This window comes from Dryobates pubescens, chromosome 17 (assembly GCF_014839835.1).
Source record: "Dryobates pubescens isolate bDryPub1 chromosome 17, bDryPub1.pri, whole genome shotgun sequence".
NCBI lineage: Eukaryota > Metazoa > Chordata > Aves > Piciformes > Picidae > Dryobates > Dryobates pubescens.
The window spans coordinates 17,322,709-17,349,018 of NC_071628.1; the positions used below are offsets into that span (position 1 = coordinate 17,322,709).

At 38.3% G+C, this 26,310-nt stretch overlaps 1 protein-coding gene across 3 annotated transcripts in view; it reads right to left on the reverse strand.

Moving 5' to 3' along the window:
- APBA2 (amyloid beta precursor protein binding family A member 2) overlaps nucleotides 1–26,310 on the reverse strand; it is an 80,533-nt gene that overhangs the window by 30,202 nt on the left and 24,021 nt on the right. For all 3 annotated transcript variants that reach the window (XM_054169167.1, XM_054169165.1, XM_054169166.1), the window contains exon 2: nucleotides 605–1,611. In XM_054169167.1, the coding sequence (XP_054025142.1) occupies nucleotides 605–1,573 (969 nt within the window). In that variant the 5' untranslated portion in view covers nucleotides 1,574–1,611. The remainder of the gene's footprint in view (nucleotides 1–604; nucleotides 1,612–26,310) is intronic.

Sequence of the window (26,310 nt, forward strand, 5' to 3'; positions counted from 1 at the left end):
CAAAAAAAGGTTATGCTTGGTTTAAATTAACATCTACAACATTTTTGTAGGAAAAAACCCCAGCATTTTTGGTATAAATTTCATTTGGTATAAATTCCTTCCTTCTTGCCAAGGTCAAGGTATGCTCACCTAGCACAGAAGGACAGTGATATGCAGGCATGTCTTTGCAGCTGTTTTTAACATGTGCAGTATCTAACCTTGGCACACATTCTACTGCAAACAAAATTAATAGCAATCACACAGTAAAGCAATGAACAGGAGCCCTTAATGAAGAAAAAAAGGTGTTTCACTGATGACCCCAGTTTTAGGTTTACTTAATATGTCACTGAAGAGTAAATATAGTGTAAATAAACTAGATTTACCCTATGCATCTGAAATATCTTGTTTCACTCTGAACTGTCTGCTCTCTGCAAAACATCTTTCCTGGTTCTCCACCTAAGCTGACTACATTCAGCACCTTTTTTAACTACACAGTGTGATTACATAGCTGTGGATACAATACAGAGTAATAATAAAAATACTTCTCTCTGATTATCTTTGGAATAACTAGCATCACATTTGCACAATGCCTTTGACAGGCTGGTTAAACAAGAGAACCTCATACCTGCTCTTGTGGCCACTTCTGTCTGTCCTCTGGGGTTCTTGACTTTGCTTTAAAACCTCTAGGCACATCTCCACTGTGCTTAGAGGCTGATGGGATGTTCAGTGATTTTGGCCTCCCCTCATGCCTATTACCACTGTGAACAGCTTCTCCCTTTGAACAAGTCTCTTTATAGTCATGTGCCATGTCTTCAGTCCCAGTATGCTCTGGGCTCATTTCTGTTGTACTATTAATACTGCTCATGCTCATACTCATTTTGATTTCTGCTACAATCTGGTCAATGTCCTCTTCCTGCTCTTCCAGCTCTGCATCCTCTTTTCTAGAATGGTATGGTGATATTCCCTGCGAGTTTCCATTAGCCTCTGCTGGGTAATAGTCTGGATAGCCACCTTCACTTTGACAGTACTGTATATTTTCTTCCTGGTCTTGAATCTCCAGAGATGACACTTCATCCTCCAAAATCTGAACACCATTATCTTGACCTTCCTGCCACTCTTGCCTGTCTGTCATCTCATTTTCGTCTGGGTGCTGAATTTTACCTTGAGACCATTCTTCTACAGCTTCCTGACATTCATCTGTTTCACCATGATTTTCCTCATGGGAAGCATACTCTTCCCCATTGCAGTCCATTCCTTCCAGGTAACTGTCATCCTCTGGACAGTATCTAATGTAGTATGTGATCCCCTCCTCTTCCTCTGGCAAGCCTTCATCATAGTCTTCTTCCTCAGAGGTGTTATTCACATAGTCAGAGCTGGAGTCACCATCTCCACTATGATCATTGCACTCATGTTCCACAAGTGTAGGACTACCTTGTCTGACAGCTGCTAGTTCTGCCTCTTTTGCTGCATAATCTTCAATAGGAAGGTCACTTTCTTCATTTTCAGGCTCCCTGTTGTGAGATGAAGTAGGGCAAGCTCTGGTTCTGTGATCCAGCATGCTGGCTGTAGTGCTTTGATGTTTCCTGTTTGCCATAGCCAGCTCTTTATATGACAATCATTTCTAAGGAATTACTGTAGGGAAGATAGAAAAAAACACACATTCAGGAAAAGGTCATCAGTAGAGATCAGTGATACCAATAGGAAACAAACTGAGAGATTGGTAAAAAGGGTTTGTTTGTAGATTTTTAAACCAGATACACAGGTAACTTTTAAAATGCTCATGATATGGAACTATGAAGTCAAAGTAATAACTTAGACACTAAAAGGAACAGATACAGAAACGGCTCTACATTTACACTAAATGTATTCTGGTGTAGTATTTCTCCTGTCAATTTGACAGAGAATTAATCTTGAACCTTGAAATTAGTTTTCAATTTCTTTTTCTTGCCTGTAAGGGGTCATGCTTTGGTCACTATGCAGTAAACAGGAAGTCTTTTCAATTTTCAGCTCAGGCATTTCTCTAATGTGTACTGAAAGCATGTATTTCAAACCTGACCTGAAAGTAATTCTATTAACTTGGCAGTCATAGAGCACTAAAGGATAATGCACTGTGATTGAAGTTATTAAAAGCCCTACTCCATAGTTTACTAGCTCTTACTAGCTGGATGCCATGAAGTATCTCCCAAATACTGTTTTTAGAATAGACAAGATTGTTTCAGTTCAGAAAGGATCTACAATGACCTAGTCCAATTGCTTAACCAATTCAGGGGTGACTAATAGCATATTATGAAAGGCATTGTCCAAATGTCTCTTAAACACTGACAGGCTTGGGGCATCAACAACTTCTCCAGGAAGCCTGTTCCAGTATTTGACTACCCTCTCTGTAAAAAAAATGCTTCTTAATGTCCAGTCTAAGCCTCCTCTGGTGAAGCTCTGAGCCGCTCCCACAGGTTCCACTACTGGATAACAGGAAGAAGAGCTCAACACGTTGCTCTCCCCCTCCCCTCCTCAGGAATCTGTGAAAGAGCAACGAGGCTGCCCCTCAGCTATCTCTTCTCCAAAGCAGACAAGCCCAAAGTCCTCAGCCATTCATCATAGGACATTCCTTCCAGCCCTTTCACCAGCTTTACCCTCCTCTGGATGCATACAAGGACCTTCACATCTCTCAAATTGTGGGCTCAGAATTTCACAAAGCACTCAAGGTGAGGTTATGCCGATGCTGAATGCAGTGGGACAACTTCATCTTTTGAACAGCTGGTTGTGCTGGGTTTGATGCAGCCCAGGATGCTGTTTGCCCTCTCAGCTGCTAGAGCACACTGCTGGCTCATAACAAGCCTGCTGCTTACCAGCAGCCCCAGATCTCTTTCTGCAGGGCTGCCCTCCTGCCATGCCTCTCACAATTTATACCTGAGCCTGTCATTATGCTGTCCTAGGTGCAGAATCTGGCATTTTGACTTGTTAAATTTCACCCCATTAATCAGAGCCCAATGTTCCCATCTATCTAGATCTCTCTGCAAGATTTTTTTCAAACATTCTAATCTGTGTGTCAGGGGGAAAAGGACACATTTACAATAAAAGCTCATTAATTCTTCCCATTAAATGCTTGAGCTGCTTTAAATCAAAAGGAAAAAAAACCCTACTCTTGTCTAAATACTGGATTCCAAATAAATAAGCAGAGATTATACCTGAACTGTTATCAAAAATAGTCAAGAAAACAGCCCATTCTGACAGGTCTGACAACCAATCTGGTGTGTGTGATTTGTGTGGGGGAAACAACATACTTTCAGGACCTGTTTCTCTGTGTATTTCATTGCTGCATGCTTATGATAAACCTAACCCATGCAGTTACTTAATTGGGATGAACTGTGCTCAGACACAGGCCTCTGAAATGCACCACACAACTGCGTGCTTTGCTATGTGCATGTAACAAATGCACGTCAGCCAACCACAAGATCCTTTGGTCATAACAATTCCCAAGTCTTGTGTGCACCCATTGAGCAACAAGACTAGCATGGAGCTAGAGGATTAGAGAAGCTATAGACAGTGTATATATATCATACAAATTTATGCAAAATATCCTGTCCCTGTAACCAAGAACCTCGCAGATAGCCCTGCAGAATTTCTGACATGACAAGGAAAACTTCAAACTTTAGTGTCTGACAAACCCAGGAATCTGATGCATTGGATTAGTGCAGTGGCACCACATGGCACACCTAAGCTCTCCCTGAAAGAGATTCTAGATTCTGGGGTACAAAGCTGAGATGCATGTTATTGACAGGAGAAGACACAAAAGGAACTCAGTATTTGACACTTTTTCTAGTTACTGATACCTTGCACCACTGGTCTTGACAGAAAGCTTTAAGGCAAATAGTGTATCTTAAGTTTTAAATGAGAAAATCAGAAGACAAAACTTTCCCAGTGGCTACTTGTCCTTTCTCACTTTTAAAAGAACTAGCAGACTTACAAGGCTTTCTCTGTATGCCCACTATGATCCCTTTAATAAAGCAGCTATCAATTATCCCTTTGGAGTGAAATGAAACTCGGAACACTAAGCCATGTGTCCACCAGTGTTGCCTCGGATATAGTTTGCTCCACTTACTGGAAACTAAGGATAGTTCTCTACTGCAATTACAGCATAAACAAGAATTATTTTACATTGGATAAAAATAGTAGTGCTCTGCACAGCCTGCAAGAAAACTGCCCACAACCAAGATAAATTGCTTGTATGACGCGATCAGGAACAGGTAAGCACACTATACAAGCATGTCTAAAATCATTTACAACAGAGTGCTGCCAAAAAAGGTATTTTCAAATGGCAAGTTAAGAAAGGACTACACACACCTCATCTGTCTTAAAGTTATTTCCTGTCAAGAACAGAACAAATTTGTGTCTCTTAAATAGCTGTTCTTATCCCCATATTAAATAATACTCAAGAGATTTACAGTGCAGTGGACTCTGCACACAAGTCACTACAGCTAAAGACAGAGAAGCACAAAGCATGTAACACAAGCACGGTTTGAAATTCATGACTCAGATTTTCCTGAAACATATGGAGATGACAACCCTTATTTTAGCCAGACAGTGTAATGGAGTTTTTCCACCCACATCTAAGAATCTTCATTTCATATCCAAACCCTGAAACTGCCTTAAGTGGTATCATTGCAGTGAAAGCCTTTTATAAATTCCAGTAGAGTGTTCATACATGGTACTTACCTGTAAGAAAGTCTGCTCCACACTAGATACTATAGAACAGTGAAGTGTCACAGGAAGCCATTACTCTGAAAGCTAAAAGCCAGTGGCTAAACAGGGCACAAGTCTAGAAAGGACTGGCTGACAGATGCAGGGCAGCTCAAACAGCTGTGGGGAAATAGCCAGATTAGAAGCTCTGAGGGCTCAAAGAGAATGGTTATCAGCTGGGCAGCACAAATGACAGCTGTAGTTCTCCCCCAGCAGTGGCATATAAAAGTGCAGCAAATGCCCTGTGGGATGGAGTGTGAAGGAAAAACTTTAAATCAGTAGTGGCAGACAGGAAACCTTTTAGAATATAGATGGCAAGAAGGGAATTCTTCTCAAGCACGTCTAGCACTGACATACTTGAAGGCTATAGGAAACCAGTTTTCATTCAATTCAGCCTGAGGTCACAACTGAAGAGTCCTCTGTCCTTGTATGCTGAAATTGTGGCATGAGTCCCCAGTAGTATACTGGTAAAATCAGCCAAATTTTTCAGCAAGCAGCAAAGCTGACCTTAATTCTATCACAAATTAAGTTGCAAAGTAATCTGCATGACAATTACAATTCTAGCTGTTCTCCTATCGTTGCCATCTCATCAGCCAGGTACTACTTTTTAGGAAACCAATTACTGAGCAAATAAAAAGGCAGAATTTGTGAGTTGCAGACAGAATGTGAGCAGATCATAAACCATCTTCAACTACGAAGCGTAACTTCTAAACTGTATAGACACAACTGGATTATTTTTTTCAAGGAAACATCATCTGTATTTTAACTCAAACATTAAAACAGCTGTGGTAGCCTAGTTTTCTTTCACTGTTTTGAAATATCTCTCAGGCTTCCTATAAAAATACTTTAGTCTTTCACTAGGTTCAGCATAACTTGAATCTTTTCAAACCTGAAATTGTTCTGGGCTTTTTCTAAGTATCTGTCACACAGCAAGGTGCTAGTTCCTGATGGTCACAGGTCCAAACCCTTCAGCCTTCTCACCGAAGAGATGTTAGTTTATCTACATGGATGACAAATAACCAAAGCCACTGTATTTGGCTTTTAAAAGTACAAAACCAGAACATAGATTTTTTTTATGTTTGTTTCAAGAAATGCAATAGATACCAATCTTTTACCACATATTCTGCTATTCAGTTTGCTGTGTAGAAGCCTACTGAGTCACTGACTCAGTGACTCAAGAAATCTATGGTATTAGAAGGTTGCATAGCTAATATTCACCTATCAGTTTACCATGAATGCTTTTGAAATTGGAGGAACTACTGGATTTCTATCTAATACTACTCCAATGATCTCTGAAGATAATGATTTGCTGAATCCAGAGGCACTTAATGAACAAAGGCTTCAACTGAGTTAACAAGTCATTTCCCCTGCTTGGTGTCAGTCTCCTACTTGTGATATACCACCTCCCTCCATGATAGTGGAGTTAGGTCAAACCTCTGTTATTGCAAGTGCATGTCACAACTTCTGACCCGGAAAAGAAGTGTTCCTGGGAACACAGGGCCAAATTACATAGGGTTCTCAATAAAAAGCCTTTATTTTCAGTAAGAAAAGTAAAGCAAAACCATTACATTTCCCTGCCTCAGCTCAATGTTGAGACAAAATCAATCTCTAGAAAACACTGCCTCTGTATGTGGCAGTAAAAATGAGTATGCATAGGGGAACCAATTTCTTCTGCTCCTAGAAGCAAGACTACTAGCTTACAGCTGGAATTTATTCTAATCAGTGCTCATTATACAGTCGTTAGCTTTCTCCTGAATCCCTTGCACCTAATCCCCCACAGCTGCAATGAGGGTTTATGGAATTTAACACTTCTGCATCTTTTTACCTGTGTAGAAAGATACCTTCACTACTTTCTTGCCATAGAGACCAATTAAATTAGCATTAAAAATGGGAAATGGTACACAACTGTAAACACAGTGATAAAGTGAAATACCCAGTATAATATCCCTGGCTCTGTTTAAAGAACTGCTTTACATATGTATTTCATTCACAAACTGAATAGCATTCCAGTGGGAGCAAAACAAGCTCTCTGGCAGCTAGTTTGTTTGGGTTTGGTGGTGGTTGTTGTTTGTGGTTGTTGGGTTTGGTTGGTTGGTTTTGGTTTTTGCATTTAACAGGCATAGTCAATAGTGAACTGAGGGGACTGGGTGTCAGGGGGTAGCTTCTTTTGGCAACCTACTATTACACTCGTCTACAGGCAAATGAGCTCAAGCCCTGCTTTTGCAACATATAGGTGAACCTAAGCATTTTACCAGCTTCAATTTTATGTACCCACTTTATTTTGTGAGGCCTCTTTCCTGGGCTTACTCCCACTATGGTTCCTTTCTTCATCTACTTCTCAGTCATCTTTCTCCCACACTTCATATATCTGTACTGTTTGTCACTTTCGACAAAATTCCCACACAAGTTTTGCTTCCCTGAAATTTTTCAATACCTGCTATTTCCCCAATATCCAGTACAATCTATCTGCTATCAAATTGCTTCTAAAAGAGATGGAACTCTCTACCCTTTATAAGTCATCATCAGATATAAGTGGAACATAAGCATTGTAATACAGTTCCCTGTTAGGCTGAATTGAAGCACCTGTGGCCTACAAGCTTGCTTCTCTGTACAGCTGAGCTGTGTTTTCAATCCACTGCTGGTTTAAGCTATTCCATATGTTAGCCTTATGCATTCATAATCAATAAATGCTGTAAAAATAAAACCTAACCTTTTCAACTCAGACATGTGTTTAGAACTACTATATTTATCAAGTTACTCAGTACAACTGAAACTGCAACTGAGAGAACAGTATTTTTGAGCAGAGCTGTATCCAAAAATTTGTGATTGCAGGATTTTACACTAATTATGTCAGTCTCTTTTCCAATAACCAGATAAAGTGGAAAAAAAATCCAACTTCCATTTCTTCAAGATAATTTTAATATCAAACTAATAGTATTTCTCAGTAGGCTTTCATTACAGAAGACTTAATAGACTCCCATCTGCTAAGTTGGCTAAGATGAATCGTGACTGATCCTAGAGTGGGAAATAGGATTTCTAATGAGCAGGTAACAGAATATGAACTTGCCATGGCTGTGTCAGATTGTGCAGTTGTTTGATTCCCCAAGGCCAATCTGCATTAACTTCATATTCATATTTCAGTAGATCTGAGTCTACAGAGCATGAGAATTCATCATGCAGAGCTCCAGATGCAGAGTGTAGGATAACCTGCCAACTCTTCTAAAATCAGGTATTAATCAGATCTTTCCTGTCAGAGGAACCCTGATCCACCTGTGTAACAGCAGTCTAAGTATGTGGATATTGATTTCAGAAGGATCTCTAATGAAGGAAGGGTATAAGAGCATACAGCAAGTGAGGTCTAAGAATGTCAGTCCTCCTTTTACATTGCAGGAGCCTGTGTAACGCTGATCTTCTGGCATCTATGCAAACTGGAAGATTGCCATAAAATCCAGAATGACTACAATGCAATTAAATCAGTGTCATGTGCTGTTCTAAGTGGCCTCTCCATTTTATTAACATTGAGCAGTGTTTCTCTAAGGCTGGCACAGTCAGACACGAATTATTAGCCAAGGCCTATTAAAAATGTCTAGTCCTTTTCTCCAAAGCTTTTGAATTCAGCCCCCCACAAAATCTACATGACCACAACCTGTTATTTCAGGGAAAGACCTAGGATAGAGGTTTCAGTGCTTTATTAGGACATAAGGAGAACTGGTACTTTTATGTCTGGGATGTTAGGTCTGCAAGTACAGTAAATACATATAAATACAGTCAAATGCATGTATGTTCCTTGTTCAATGTATGCTCAGCATGTCCACCATATCCCAAAATGCTTCTCTGGGAATTTTTGGGCCATAGAGCATCCAGGCATGCAAGTCTTAGAGATGTAAACTGTGTAATTAGAATCGACCAAAATAAATTCAAAGTGAAACAGAGACAAAGATACACTAAAGACAATGTAAAATCCTATGGCACTGCAGAAATTGTTCTTGAATGCATATCCCAACTGAATGGAGCTTTTTCAATTAAAAAGATCAGCTATGAAATAATGAAAATATGTGTAATTACATATTTATCATTTATTGCTGACATGGCTTAATTCTTTAGGGTTTAATTCTGCAGCTCAAAGAGTGGTACTAAACCTGTAATGCCACACCCATATAGTTGCTTGAGTAAAGATTTCAGTTCTAGTATGAGTTTTGCAGTGTTATGCCTGCTAGACTAAAAAACCACACCAAATATATAACCTTACTAGAGAGTTCTTAGTCTGTTGGAGGGACAGAAACAGAGTGTTCTTATTCAATAAAGTAAGCTGAGCCTCCAAAATTAAGGCAATGAGATTTTTATGGCCTATTCTTGTGGCTGCCCTGCTCCAAGAGATTAATTCTAAGTAACAGGAAGTGTCTCTTGTGTTTTACCTGTACTGGAGGCTACCACTTGAAAATTTATTTCATAAGAAAAATACATTTCAGTATCTTCTCACAATTATTGTATTTCCTAATTCACTGGTAAAAAGGGAAAATTATAGGATGTATAGGAATAAGAGAAGAAAATATAGAGATAAGGAAAAAGTAAAGTATATATTAGCATTACCATGCATAAAAAAAATACATGCCAATTCAATTAAAACACATCCTGGACAAGTTACAATTCATCCAGAGCTCTGGCAGAATTTTTAGACTGTCCTAGAATGGATTACACAAAAGTTGTAAAATGCTTTGCTTCAAATAATGGGACTGTCCGTTTATGGTAGCTGTAGAGGTCAGTTACAGAAAAGCCTCATTTGTGTAAGAGAATGGAGATGCTTCACTTTCCAATAAATCAAGGTTTAATTATCAGGTTTGCAGATCATACTCCACCACTTACATTACATTTTACAGCTTCTTGATTCTCATTGTATAATAACTCTTCAGAGACTTATTTTTATCACTGCTGACCTTAAGCCCTGTGAACGGTTTCATGGGCACTCACTTAATATTATCATAGGAAAAAATGGCATTTCCTTTAAAAGATTACAGGAAAGGATTGCCAGTGTAACATTAATGAGTCAAACCTCAACAGAAATTCACTTTGCAGGCACATTCCACATAAGCAGTATCTACTAAGAACAATTAGGTATTGCCAGCATTGCTTTGCAGTGGAGCTATAGAAGAGTAGCCTGGAAACTGGAACTTTTTTTTCCAGTGATGAAACCTCTAAAATATTGTTGAAAGTCATTAACACTCTCCTCATTCAGTGAGCACAAAAGGATTAGGCTGCATTTTTCTCCTGTTAGTAGAACATTGCATTTTTCAAACTCATACAAGTATGTGTGCTGTTGGCAGGTTTAGTAAATAAATAAAAAATCTTTTGAACTAATAAAGGCTAAAGACTATTGTGTTAATTATTTTAATGGTAAAATAGTCTGCCTGTATTAAGCAGAATTAGCAAATTGCAAGGCTAAGTCATGAGACAGTTTTACAAAATAAAGATTTAATAAGAACAGTAGATAATGAAGATAATGAGAGGGTTGGTTACTAATGAATCACGCCATGTGATTTTGCATTTTCAACCTTTGGAAGAAAATATCACACATTTGAAAAGTAAGATTATAAAGATTTTCCCCTCTGTCTCCAAGACACAAATTGCACATCACTAAAATCCTCTCCAGTTTGTAACAACTGGGTGGAAGATAAATACCCTGTCAATCACTTCAGCAAATACACAAGTGGCTTGAAACCAGCTTTTCCATCAGATATCAGCAAGAAATACGTATCCATACATCTCACAAAAATAAGACCTTTCCTCCTAAATAACCATTTTGAATGTAAAAGTATTTAGATGTGCTCCGAGTAATCCTGTTATGGCTCAGTAGGCTTATACATAAATGAAAGGGTCCCAGACTCATAGAAACAGGGAAACGATTCTGAGTAAGTCTCCTTAGCTATTACTTTGTTTTCACCTTCCCTAAGCACCTGCTTTTGGCCGCTCTGGGAGATGGGATACCGGGCCTGATAATTTTTCCTCTAAGCCAGCACAGCACATCACCTAAGTCAAATTCTGCCATTGAATAGCTGTAAGATAGTCCCACCCTTTCAGATAAATTAACGTAGTCCCACCCTTTCAGATAAATTAAGGTGATACATGTGGAGGCATTTTTAGTTCCAAATATCAATTTCTATTGGCACAAATTCCAGAATTATTACTAGGACTACATTTTAAAAATCAACTATTTATATGAGTATTGATTGACTTTAAGTTAAAGTTCATCTGCATCATTTTTCCAAACAGGTCAAGATTCACTCTTTCAATCGATGTTGCAATGACTCTGATCTCTCACCTGCAGAGATATGCAATTTGGATTAAAGAGGATTTTGTCCACAGAGACTAGTTAATTATCACTCAAAATATTAATTAAAATTCACAAATGCCAAATATAAAAACCTACCACTGCTGTCATTAAAGCACCAAAGTCACTGCACAAAATTACCTCATGTATCAGGTCAATCATTTGCATGAAAATCAAAGTAACTAACCTGAGGCACATATGAGCAAGAAGCATTCCACAAAATTCTGTATCTCTAAAGAGATGGAAGATGTCTTTACAGAGTCCAGTCACTGAAAGCAGTCTTAAATTCTCTCTTTTTTTGAAGGGTAAGACTAGGGTGGTATCTACAATATTACTCCCTTATGAGAAACAATGAATGTAGTGTTGCACTTCGGTTGCAGGTACTGTGGAATTTGGGAACTATTAAGGCCCTATAGAAGTTAATGTCAGCTACAGCAATTCTTTGTTATTGCTCAGTAAAGCACAACACAGACAAGATCTTTATACTGATTTGGAATTTTATGTCCTTTTTTTTCAGTAAGCTGGATTTCTTTAGCACACCTTCTCTCCAAGAAACATTCAGCTAAGAAAAAAATAAGATGCTTCTCAGGGACAAGTCCTGCATCTATTGCCATAGTTACGTAAGTTGTCTTTTCCTTATTAACTTCCTTATTGACTAAATAACTAGAAAAGTAAGGAGGCTTAATTTTGTATTAAAAACAAACAAACTTTTCATAACAGCACCATTTACTGGCTTGCAGATACCCAATTTCATGCTTGCATTAATCTCCAAGTATGTACTTAGAAACCCATGAGGACAGTTTCTGGAGGAAAGCTGAAGGCTCTATAGTTGCTGTGTGGCAAGTTAACAATTATCTCATGCCTTCAAACAATTATCTCCATGTATGAAGACTGCTGTCTGAAAAAAATGGTTTCTTTCAAATGCAGGTACTAAAGCTACGTTGTGGATGTCTAGTGTTTTAGTCCTGCACCAAGAGCCTTTTAAAAGCACTGCAATTCCATTCCAACAACAAGATAAAACATGAATCTAAACAATCTCAATGCAAATCCCTTCTTACTCACGTTGCCTTCTTTGAATTAATGACTTAGAAAAGGGAAGTATGTGTTGTGGGTTTGAGTGGACAGAAGCTCTCCCCAAAGGAGTAAAAGGAAAAAACGCTCCACACACAGAATTGGAAAGTTAAATACTATTCACAACTATGTACAACAGTACAAAACATACAAAATACACAAATTCATGTTCAGCCTCAGCCCAGTTCTCTCCAGCCTGGGCTCTACCAAGACCTCACTAGGCCAACATCAGCCAAAATTTACCCCCTCACCCCAGCCAAAACACCAGGCCTTAAAGTCCTGCTAATACCTCCCTGAGCAACCCCTGCCCCCTGCAGCCAGGCCTGAACTCCGCAGCAAAACTTAGCCAGGCCACACAAGGCCAAAAGCCTAAACTCCCCCAAGAAAATACCAGAGAGATAAGAGCTCAGCATGCTGAGAAGAGAGCAGAGAGAGGAGAGGGCAGAACAATTACCCCTGTTTATGTAGGGGAATAGTTGCGGGATTATGGGAAGGAAAGAAACAAGGATTACTGTTTCTGGTGTCCACTCACTGGGCTTCCTGGTCCTTTTGGAGGCCCTCTCTATGGTTAAAACATCCAGTCTTAAACCCACAACAGTATGTTTCTTCCACACTGTTGAAATGCAGCAGTCTCACATTATATTCTTTTCCTAGCAGATTTTAAACTTTATCCCATCCTTCACTCCATGCTTGTATAGCTTCATAATGAATTTGTTAAGTGGGTCTCACTGCACAAATAATTGAACCCTGGTTATGGATACTATACCATCTCTTTCTTGCTTTAGTGTAGAGTGCTGGTAGATAGACTACATGTTTTTCAAATTTCAGATTTTAGATTTCCACATTTTATTCTATCAAGCATCTTCCTTTCCTGAGGTTTAGTTTCTTGTCATTTTAACAGCTGTCCAAAATGCTAGTTACACCTGTCTCCAAATAGCATTCTTCAAAAAAGGAGCATCTTTCTTCTTTCACACAATTTGGCTGCGCATGCTATTCAAAACAGGCCTACAGCCAATGATGTAACATTTGATAACACAAAGATAATGAGATTCATTGGCTCAAAGTAAATCATAGCTGTTGCACCATCTTGACTATCTTGTGCTTGGATGCATGCTTAGGGATCAAAACCATTCATCTATAATGCATCTATGAATTTATAGAATGTTCTACCAATGGATACAATTGGCTCATGACTCACTTTGAAAAATGTGTTTATTAATACATTTATCTTAAGTGGCAAAGCAGCAAACATGTTCAGGATATGCCGTCTGTTGATGAGAAATAGCAATGCCTGAAAGAAATGTTGCAACTCAGCTTCCACAAAACAACTGTCTTTTTCTTTTTCCTCATGTTATTTAGAACTAGTTCAGTTTTAAAAAAATAAACAAATTTAGCTATGGCTATTGCAACCACCAGCTTAAACCTCCCCTGCTGAAGCCTGAGGCCATTACCTTTTATTCTATCATTAGTTACTTAGGAGAAAGGACTAACACCTGCCTATTATTCACAGAAGCAAATTTCCATCTACTTGGATTTTTAAAATACCCACAAACATACACTACTACAATGACCCTCCTTAGATTATCACTGAAAGGGCTGATGAGGAAAATGCACTTCCAATTTGTTTCTCAATTTGTATTATCTAAATCCTACTAGTCATGGTCTCTGTGCATGTAGACACTCAGACTAAGACTTTAGGAGTAGCTGAAGGGTAAGCATTCTGCTATGGCAGCTCACACCAACAGCACCAGGTTCATGGGCCATGCCAAGCCACTTTTACTTCTCATTGCTTGGGTTATCTGCAACAGAGGCAGGAAATAGTCAGGAATCAGTGTGTGTGTATACTGAACATTGTTGTTCACATGCTGTGTTTTAATCTGTACATTATTAGCCTGAATTAAGAGAACAGAACACTCTGTGAGAATTAGATGTCTGACACAATTCATCTATGAAGCTGATCATCCAACAGAACAGAAATAAAAACATTAAATAAGAGCAACCACATTCCAGTAGACTTCCTAAGCCCTTCCACCATCTTTTTTTTTCCTGAACAAAGGGGCAGGATTTCTTATCTGCCTTGCAAAGTACACTCAGAAACAACACTAAAATGCTAATCTTTCATTTGATCAATTTTTAAATAACACAGTAAAAGGGAACAAGTATTTGTAATACATTAACAGAGTGAGAATCCACACCCAGTTTGTATGCACTTTGGGGAACAAGTAAGAGTTGGTCTGGGGGAGCAAATTAAACCTCAGAAACAGACACCAAGGCCTAGCTATCAAATTGCCTAACATCTTGTAGGTGCAATCATTCCAATAGCAAGTGGAAGGAAATTCATACTGATTCTGTTTCCCCATTTGACAAGTGATCTGAAAGCCATGGGGTTTGGGGCCTTTTTTTATTGGTGAGGACCAGGAGGATCAGGAAAGGAGACTTAAATTAGCTTATTGTCAGGTAAATCATAAATGCTACTATTAATGTTAAAACAAATAAAACTACCTGTATATGGAAGTAACCAGCACTTTCAAACAATAGATCAACAAAAAAGAGGATCTATACATTGTCTGCAAGCCATATATTTACAAGGGGGCCTGATTATCTTGCTTCCAAATCCTCCCTGTATATTGGCATGGATTCTCAAATCATTTCTAGCTTGTTAAATGCTAATAACATACCATGCCTCTGCATTAACTCAGTTTCAATATTTAGTTAGGATGTTCTTAATTTATTTTACTGATGCAAATGTAAGTGTTTTTAATTTCAACCTTATCTACAAATAAATCAAAGGAAACAGAATTTTCCTTAAGTGTAATTTAACAAAAAAAACCCCCAACAACAACAACCTGCTTTTATCCTTTATTTCCTTTAATTCATTCACAACCATAATGAAGACTTCATTTTTTTCAGCTCATGCAGGAAAGGTGCATAGCACCTTTTAAAGCCATGTTATTACTTACAGCTAGCAAATGGTTTAACCAGCTGTAGTCCTTGGTCTTGCACAAGCTGGCTGGCAGCCACAAGTATTTCCATGAGTATTTGCAAGAAGAAAAGAATTGGAGAAGTATGTTCCTATTGTAGAAGGCAGGAGAAAGCGCTTGCTTTGCTCTGGCTCATGAACCTGCAGCTATGAGGCCAGTTAACCCAAACTACACAAAAATGTAGGATGATGGTCATGAACTTTGTTAAAAACAAACAAACAAACAAAAAACCTCAACAACGTTCTAAAGTTGCTTCTTTAGTCTGATTATTGCAGTCATCTATAAATGTTGTATTGCCCTACTGAGGAAGTATGTTTTTGAGGAAAAAAGGGAAAAATACTTTCCGCATTTATCAGCCGTCACGCTATCCCTTTAAATGTTACAAACGGTGCTCAGCACACAATGAATGCCTTCTGTTCCACATCAAAAGAATTTTTTTCATGCTGACACAGCGAAGTTGACAACGTGCTACACTAATCAATGCTGGAGGTGTCTCAGAAAAACACAAGCTATGTGGGCTTAAAATGACTGCAGATAGGCTATTAGTAACAGGCTGTCTTGAATAACATAAGAGTAGTAAACATTTAACATCTCCAGATCATCATCTGCATGAAAATTCCAGCCACGTCTTTTAGGTGATATGATAGAATGCACTATCATTTACTTCAGAAAATCAATATAGAAACATATAAAGGAAAAACTATTTATTTCAAGATGGTGAAAGCATGAACTGCCTCCTTCTCATAACATTTCATTCTTCTTTGCTAGCAATCTGCATCGGACACTTACAACACTATGTACTGAGACAGGGAACAAAAGCACAGAAAGTAAATTAGATTATGTTTGAACAACGGTCAGTTTAATGTTATGTGACTAGCAAACTGACCTGCTAACACAGCACACTGATAGTGTACTTTTTTTCTAGTGACTTTTGTAATTAAAAGTCTTTATGAAACAGAATACTGCAAGAGCTTTAAGGAGCTCATCACTGGGAATAGTGAAAAGAGGGAAATGAAAGACACTTCAAGTATTGTAGAAGTATTGTGGCTGCAGAGCCTTGCAGCTGACCAATATGCAGAGATGTCTTGTGCAGGGAGAACAGGTCAGGGTTCTCTGTATTGCACATTCAATGCATCTACAGGATGAAATTCTCAAGCTACTATCAATTTTCTTTAAAATCCTTTGCTTCTCTCACATAATCACTAATCAGCTCAACTTGCAGAGTTTTTGGGATTGTTATTTTAGTGGTCTTTAGTTTGATCACAGGAATATTATAAGTTGCTCAATTTTGCTGTAATAGTTGCTCCCCTTCACCTTCCCCACTGAGGGTAAGTGGTGCAGGAGAGGGTATAGCCACTGCTGTATAAGTAAACACTCTATACACAAAGGATACAACCCACCTAAAAAGACAAATAGAACAAAATTTAAGAAAGCAGAGAAAATGGCTCTTGTCCAGTCCACTCAGCCTTTAGCAAATCATTACAGACCTGGTTTCTCTGTTTCTTCTGTCCTCCTCTAAGGTCATACGTATCGCCTGAGAACCAATTAAGAGTCTGGATATTAATCCATTCCCAACTTTATTCCTCAACTGCAAGTCAGAGGCCCCTATCTGATCACTTTGATTTATCTAAGTGTTTAAGTACTTCATGCAAGTTGATTTTTAATACTGCTAAATTTTCTTGTATCTATTTTTAAATTTTCCCTGAAGTAATGAAATTTTATAAACATACAGCACACATTCAGTAAAGGGTTAGACATGCAATCAAAAACAAACTTTATTTAAGAAGCCATGAAATGATTATTTTGCTTTAAATTCAGCTCTGTGACCAGAAAACAATTAAAATAATAATCTTTGTAAAACATCATGCACTTCAATTGTGCTTAGTTTTAATTATGAAAACCATGTGAAAAACTGGAAAAATGTATATAGAATATATACAGAATGTATAGAGAATACACATTTTTATTTGGGATTAACACGGAATTCAAATATATGCCTCCAAGAAGCTACTGTCAAAACAAAAGGCTTTCATCTCCCACTTATTTTTCTTTTAAAATGCCTTGCATTAAATACTCTCTCATTGAAGCAGTTAATGAAAAATACTTTTTACCAAGAAGTTCAGTTTCAGATGTGAGCAGCTTGCTCTGAAGTGCGTAGGCAGTATGAGAACACTGCAGAAGTGTTAGTGTAGAAGTAACATACAAGTGCATGAATAATGTTTTCCTACTGATTTAAGTGTGAAATGTGTTCTTTTGGCATTCATAATTAGGGGCAGAGCAGATGGTGAAAGCTTAATATGTCCATTAACATAAATTATGCTGCCAGTGTTTCTTTAGTCTGGAAAACTTTGATTGGGTTGGCTATTTCAGGTTGGTATTTTTGTTCTTGGACTAGCTCCTGTGCATATGATGGGGAGTATTTTGTATTGCAGCTGCAGCACACACAAAAAAACCAAGGAAAGGGACAGGGAATTCTGTCCAAGGCTAAAAACACTTTTAAATGGGAGAACTCTGACTTAATTTTCTCCTCCTTCCCTACCAAGCTATGTCTTCCCTAAAAGAAGGCCTAGTTATATTCTCCTTACTCTATCACTTTCATTATGTCAGAGCCTCAGAAATGATACATCTTTCTTTATTTCCTTCTTTAAATGATCAGCAAAACCAGAGATCTGAGGTTTGTACTGCTGAATTGCATCTCTGAAGTACAGCATGTAATTTGTGATTCACACATGCATTAACTGTTTGTAGGAAGAAGTCCTGCTGTTGCTGGCTGTAGCTTTTTGTCATGGAACAGAAGACATTAAAGGCATTTTATTTTTAGTTTGCTCCTGCAGAACACCTAAGGGTCACAGCTAATCAGCTTGCTTAATAGCAGAGAGAACCATACCATCCCATGCTGAGCACTGAGGTTTAGGATTCACCTCAGGCCACATTCAAATAAGTCTTTCCCTTGTGAAGTGAGGCATGGTATTACCTGCATTTCTCTGCAGAGTAATCATTACCAACAGCATATGAAGCACTCATGATTATCTGTCAGCAAACTTCAAGGCTTGTTTTAGGCAGAAACAGGATTGCTGCAATTCAAGACTGATGGGTAACTACTGCAGTAAGTCAGAGATGAAGAAGTAACACAAAAGCATTTGGGTGGTATACATTGATGGAAATGTAGCTGAAACACTCATTGGTCACGAGATTTGAAATGTTTCACTTCCATCATTACTGTTCTAATGGAAACACACCAATAGTGTAAAGAGATGATGCTCAGCTAAGTTTATGAGAGGCCATTTGTCAAGAGAGGGATTTGGGGCTGCATTCAAGGCCTTCTGGAGGCCAGCCTTTGCTGGTCTTCTCCTTCCCACAACTGATTTTATCTAATCAAAAGTATTCCCTATATTAAGCTTAAAGGTGTAATTGAATCCTATTGTTGAGAATAATAAACTCTGTTCCTACTGCTCAGTAACATCAGGGACTTCAGATACTCTCAACTACCCACAAAAAGCCTGTATTACAACTCTTAATTGCAGAGTGAAAACTAAATTTAAAAATTATATTTTAAAAATTGAAGAGAATCTCTTGTTTCATTATTCAGTTTTCTTAAAATGTGCTGTACTGGAGAAAAATTGTTTGCTTTCAGTCAAACCTTGTCTAGGTCAGGATTTGCAAGATCTGAAATACACAGTTGATCGTTAAAAACTGCCAATGGATTAATAAAATATTATAAAACAATATATTAATACAACATATTAAGAAAAACAATTAATAGCATTAAATTATAATTAAAATAATAGTGTCTGAATATGAGCTTGCAAATTACTCCTTTCAATGTCCAGAGTCAGCTTCCAAGCATTCACAGCGCTTTTAGGATATGCAATAAATTATTCTGCTAAGAATAGGGACTAAAACTGGCTTTGAGACCTGAGCCAGCTGGTAGCCTGGTTCAAGGCAGGTGGAAAACCAGCTTCATCACCAAGCTCAGCATTCTCCTGAGCAGTGGGATGCAGGGACAGCTAAGTTGCAGTGCCTCCTGTTCTGTTGCACCTCAACCAAATTGGGGAAGACAGACTGGTACTACGTTTGATTTATTCTCGTTCTCCAGAAGAACTATTCAAGGAAGAAATATGGACAGTCACAGACTGGGACGAACTTTAAAAATAAACTGTGAAAGTCATAGTCAGGACAGCTCACTACAGGATCTTCATTAAAACCATTTTTCAGGCTGACCCCCATATAATCGAAAAAAAAAAGCTATTTTAGTTTTGTTTTGGGTTTTGTTATGTGTATTATAAACAGCAGATAAATTTGATATTTAGGGAAGGTGAGATACACTTCAAATGCATAGATGAAGTTAGATGTGTCAACTGCCGTTTTTACCTTTGAAAATCTTCCTTCACTGTTTGCTGTCTGTACCCTTTTTCCTCTGCCTAGAAGCCTGCTGCTCCTCTTATCTCTTTGCATGCCTGTGTTGTGCCTGATAAAGGACTCTGCTGTATGAAGTGCAGATTAGTTTGCTGTTTGCATTAATAGAAGCCATCACTTGTAACTATGTCCAAAAAATAACCTTTTCCCAGAAAACCAACTAGGGAAAATACTTCTATACACATCACATTAATATCCTAATTTAAATATATTTAAAATAGACTATATCTTATGAAATTATGTTACCTATTTAAAACTGAAATAGTTAAAAAGAGTGAAATAAACCCTCCTGAATAAAACAAACCAAAAGAAACAATTATTGTCACACTTCAACAGACACTGCACCAATGTAAGTGCAGGAATCAAGAACCGAGCTGGAATAAACTCAGAAGATAGTTTCACCACTGCAAAATGAACCCCAAGAGATTCGTCTGTTGTAGGGAAAACAACAGCTAATTAGAGACTTTAACATCTTTCAAAGCTCTTTTCAAATCTCATAGTTAAGACATTAAAATTTCTATTCAAAGCCACTTCTTTAGTATGGGGACAATAGGCAGATGGTGTGACTTTTACTAGAAGGATGCAAATTAAAATTTAAACTACTGTTGATTCTGGGAGATGAAGCAACAGTAATGGAAAACGGTAAATGGGAAAACAAGAGAACAGTATCCACAAGAGGTCAAGAGGGGATTTAGTCCATTTGCACTACACAGCCACTGACTGTGAGAGTCTGTGCATCTTCTGGAGTTATTTCAAAGAGTAAAAATATCTTAGTGATTAAGAGCTCTATCTTAAGACATGAAGTTGAAAGAGACTCCAATTTCTATCTCTGCCCTAGACTTCCTTTACACTCTTGAGCACATCTTCGTGCCTATCCATTAATAGTCTTCAGATATACAGAGGCAGTTTCATTAAAAAAAAAAAAAAAAAAAAAAAGGCAGTTTTATAAAGGTATGTGAAATAGCATGAGAATCTGAATCTTGATAAAGTTTTCACTGTCTCTTCTATAGGCTCATTACATTTTACACATCCGAAAACCCATAGGAGAGAAAACATGGCAGAAGTATCACAAATCAAACTCTTTGTTAGAGGCAGAAGGAAAGTTGAGCAGCAGGAGCCAGCACTGTCTTTGTACTACACATTATCCTAGAGTTATAAAGAACTTCAGTTCCAGAGTAAGCATGCAGTATTGCTCACAGAAGAAGATACTCAGTCCGACTGTTATTTTGGTAAATTTCTGGATAATTAAATTTTAATTCTAATCTTACACTGAATACAGGAAGAATTGCATAGCTGTAGATCAAAGCATTCCTGCTGCTGTAGCTTTGTGCTTATGCTTCATCATTACACTATGCAAACAAATTTTTGTCACTACTACATTGCACTGCCAAAATAGTGTAATTCACGTCAGTTTGATATCCCCAAGCAGCCACTGCAGCTGGGAAACCATTACATTTCTTAAGTAGGGGAAAACATGGGGTCACAAATCAGGCCAATTAGTCCAGGTAAATTTTAATCTCAGCATGTTTCATAAAGCAGCATTTATTAAGCAGAATACCCCTCCCATTCTCCATCAACCTATTAGCAAAATAGTATCTCTAATGACTTCCATTATATCATCCATTAGATCAAAGCAACATGACATGCTTTAGGAGATGCATTGCAAGCAGGCAGAAAATGACATGAGGTATCTCCTTGCATCTCTGCCTAAACAAGAACTGAATGATTTGGAATAGTTATAGCTATAGAAGACATGGTTTTGCACATCTGTTAATTCCAATAGGAATTCCAATAATAATAATAAACCCATTAAGGTGAAACATTAATTTCTCCCTCAAAAAAAATCAGCTTCAGCAAACGTGACACCTTCTGAACAGCAAGCCTCTAAGAATACTGCAGTATTGGAAAAGTGGTATATTGATGTATTTCAGAAGTTTATCTGGTAGTTAACATGTATTTCATATAAATTAGTCTTGCAGTATCTTAAGACTTTTAAGAAAACTGGTACACTTCAAAGATTTCTTTTGGAGGGCTTGCAGTTATGTGCATGTATGTGGCAGGCAACATACTCAAAATGTGGCACAATAAATGAGGGAAAAAGAGAAAGGGAGAAGAGACTGGCAAAGCAGAAAGAAAATTCTTCAAAAGGATCAGCAGGTAGAAGTGTACTGACAGATACTGATGAGAAAAACTACCTGTGCAGCTGAGACAAGAAAGTCACCGTTAAATATGCTGTTGAAACTGGTGATGGGAGGCCCAGAAGATTAATTCTAGTGTGTCAGGTGATCTAAGACTATACCAAAAATATTCTTGCTCTCATCCTTAGGCTCATGCTAGCAAAACTTACAAATTCAACTCCCAGAGTTAAGACCACTACAAATTTTTCTAAAGACACTGCAGTATATAAATGATAATTTAGGACAATCTGTCCGTTCAGCAGAGTAAGGGCATGGCACACTGTGCATTTCCAAGATGAAAAATAAATAGCCATGCCTTACTCCTAATCTCACCCTTGGATGCCAGTGCTGTGTTCGGGGCTGGCAGGTCCAAGCTGTTAGAATTCTAAGTACAGCATCTGTGACTGTTCTGGTATACAGCATTCTTGTACAAGTCCTCCAGGCATAACAACAGTGATACAACACTCTACTGAAATGCCACAGTGCACAAATCATACTGACTCCTGGAGAGCAGCTAGAATGCATGGTGCCCTTACCTCGGAATCAGGCACAAAGGGCTCCACCAATAGCATCTCTTTTACACATTGTTTTGAGACCATATTCCTATACACTTCAAGCAGAAATATTATAAACAGAAATGGTATAAAAGCTGGTTGAACACAACTTGCATTGACCTCAAATAAATTACGGTTCTGGTAAAGTATTTTTAACCTGGATATTTTAGGGACAGCAGTATTACTATTTTCTATTATAAGCTTTTCCAGCATGTCTTACACTATTGTTACAACTATTTGGTTAGCACAAGCATAACAGAACTCTCCATCTACTGCTTACTGTTGCATATTTTCATTCTCAGCAGGTTGCCTTCTGATCCACCCCAATTTAAGGAATTTTTCTTTTCACTAAACATAATATGAAAGTCTCCTCCTCACGTATGTTCAGCTCAAAGCATTAGGATCACAAGTGTGGCTACTGCTATAGCTGCATCAAGCAGCCTTTGTGTCTGCTGCTCTGTCTGCACGGAGAGGGAGCATTTATTAAATATTATGCGAAGTTTCCTAGGAGAGAAAACTTTCAGACAGAGATAGTTAGGAAGAGATTGTTCAACTTGCAAGTGCATAGGCTTGAAATGATCAATTGCTATAGAAATTCCTGGATCCAGCTATAATTATGGAAACTGCTTTTTTAACTGCCTCATTCTGCAATTTGTACTCAGGAAGAGCCTCCACTTGATGTGATGCTTCAGAAAGCTTTAGGGAAATCTGCATGAGTGGACTAAAGGAATCCCAATGGCTGTCCTTCCATTCCAAGTGAGTGTTGGCCATAGCACTTACTCAGGACTCTCTTTGGAAAGTATCTCCTCTGAGGAAAACACTCAAACTGAGGTATGTCAGTTTGTTAATCATCAGAATATATTAAGGAAGAAAATGTTCTCAATTTGCATCTTGAAGAACTGAGTCATTGAGGTCTCTCCTTTCAGAAGCTGTTGGGAATTTTGGTTTCTAATGCCCAGTTTAAATCTGCTTTTATTTTTCTAAAGCAGATTTCATGTACCCACAGCTTCCAAATTAAATTCAACAGAACATCTTTAGCTGAAAAATATACCCAAAATACCTCAAAAGGCATTGATACTTGCCTATTATCCATAGAAACTGGCCACAAAACCATCTCTACAGACTGCTACCAATGATTAACATACTGCAGTCTTGTCTGAGTGTGTCTGAGGTGACTTGCTCCAAGACTGTGTGGCTGCCATGGAAATTTTCGCTAAGAACCAGAAAACTTTTCCAACTTGTTTTGTAGCTCTGTTGAGCCCTTCAGCTCTGTGGGGAACAGAAGTTTTTATTTTTTCACCTTGCTGGTCTTGCAAATGGATAGAACAGTCCTCAAAAAACCTGCTGAAACTGGCCTACAAAAGTCCTATATAGGCTATTTATATGCACATCAAAATATTGTTACTCCTCTCTCTTACCACAAGCTACAGGCAACTTGAGAAGTGAATTCTGACCTTTCTACAATGAAAAAGGATCAAATTATTGCAGTGAGAAATAACAAAAGTTCTCTGTATGTTAGTGTGTCTGATTTTCCTATCTACAGATTTCATGGTATTGGTCTCCCTTATAATGTTCTGCAACTGCTGCTGCAGTCACGCGAGTAAGAGTTTCTAAACAACAAACATGAGAAATTAAAGATTTCTGAAATATTGGAGGAAGTGGTTTGGTTTTAGACTTGAAACAACTTCTAGTGCTGTTTCTAAAACTGACATTTATTGGAAGTTAATCTATTTATTATTTTGCTTTAAGATATGTAGTCTCTAATAACACACTCAGTAAATTAAATGTTCATTTATTAAAAGTCTGTGAAAGAAAGTTACAACTAATACGGCATATTTCCTAGAAGCCATACCCAAGATATTAATGATTCCTGCTGAAGTAATTTAAATAGGCCTCTGAGGTCAATCATGTCTAATTGAGCTTCCTGTAGTAACTTAGTTCCATGGCATTCTAAGCACATTCTCTCTGCTTATTGAGATGCATTTATTGTACAATAGGATTATACAATCTGCCATTTATACTTCACTGTCCATTATTGTATTCTTACATTATTTTATTACAATGTCCTTGAGATCTACAGTTAGAGATCAGTTAATTTTCTCAAGTACTTTATACAGTACAGCTTAGAAGTGCTGCAAAACTTGGCTGAGATAAGATTCAACCCTTGGGATCAATGCCAAAAGGTGGCAGTGAGCTGATGTACCACTGCATCAGACTGCAGCAATTTTCTAAGTCTAACCCACAGAACCATGTATGCACTCTGAATGAGTAAGTAGCATTCCAACGCAAGCATTTACAGAAATACTGTCAGGTTCCCTAGCTAGCCTGATGAACAGCCCCACAGATTTCAGTCAAATAAAGCTTTAGCAAGTATGTATTTTAAAGGTCAAGGACTGAACACTTTTCTTTTTAAGAAGGCCCTGTGCTATACTCTAGTGTGTTGCCATAAAAGAACTGTTCATCCTTACAATGAGGCATGAAGTTGTAAAGGAACCACCAAAATAGAGGACTAATGCTCCTACAAATAGGAGGCTAAATAGAGGGCAAATAGAGGATGCTATGCGAAGATGTTGCACAAAGGACATACTCTCCCAAAAGACTCAAAAGTACTGTGCCTAGTGGATAATAAGAACAATGAGCTTGTAGGCTTTTTTTCATTAAAAAAATTACAAAGAAATCTTCATTCAGAGCTTTTAGAGCAGTCCTGACTTACCCAGAACCCATACAACAAACATATTAACTGGATTATGAGTAATAAATTATAGTTTTATTATCATAATTTGGAGAGCAAAGGGCTTCAGAGAGAGTTACTTATTGCTTAATTATTCATAGAATCACAGAATGTTAGGGGTTGGAAGGGACCTACAGAGATCATTTGAGTCCAACACCTCTGTCAAAGCAGGATCACCTAGGGCAGGCCGCACAGGAACACGTCCATGTGGGTTTGGAAAGTCTCCAGAGAAGGAGATTCCACAACCTGTCTGGGCAGCCTGTTCCAGTGTTCTGTCACCCTTACCATAAAGAAGTGTCTCCTTGAACTATGCTGGAATCTCCTGTGTTCTAGCTCGTACTCACTGTTCCTTGTCCTATCACTGGACACCACAGAAAAGAGACTGGCACCTTCATCTTGACACCCACCCCTCAGATATTTATAGGTGTTGATAAGATCCCCTCTCAGCCTTCTCATGACTAAACAGCCCCTAGTTCTCTCAGTAACCACTGGAGTTAAGAGATCAGGAAAAAAAAAAAGTATGCTTTTAAGACCTTATGATTACAGGAGTCTTGAGCTGGTCCCTGGAATATTCTCATAGCCCTCCCAAAGAAGCAAACATTCCAATTCATCTAAAGGTATTTATGTTTTCATGAGATCTGAGGAGAGGCTGAGGGAGATGGGATTGTTTAGCCTGGAGAAGAGGAGGCTCAGGGGAGACCTCATTGCTGTCTACAACTACCTGAAGGGGGACTGTAGCCAGGAGGGAGTTGGTCTCTTCTCTCAGGCAACCAGCGCCAGAATGAGAGGACACAGTCTCAAGCTGCACCAGGGGAAATTTAGGCTCAAGGTGAGGAGAAAGTTCTTCACTGAGAGAGTGATTCGTCATTGGAATGGGCTGCCCAGGGAGGTGGTGGAGTCACTGTCCCTGGAGGGGTTCGAGAGGGGATTGGACGTGGCACTTGGTGCCATGGTCTAGTCATGAGGTCTGTGGTGACAGGTTGGACTCGATGATCTTTGAGGTTTCTTCCAACCTTGGTGATATTGTGACACTGTGTGAATATGTGGACTTCACTCAAAAGAATTATCAAGAGAACTAAATAAAATTTCTCCTGAAGGAATTATGCTTGGTAATACACAAATTACACTGATCCTGAGTCATGAGCCAAATGCCTTAAGTACTGTCATGTTTTCTTCAAGGGAAGTATTTAATAATGTCTCTAATAAGCAGAGATATGTATGTACTCTTCCTAACAAAAGAAACAGGCCCTACATTACTTGCATTTTGGCAGGGGGCAAAGCACGTCATACAATGTGAAGATAGCCCTTATCCCTTTGTATGCCAAAACGAGATTATAAG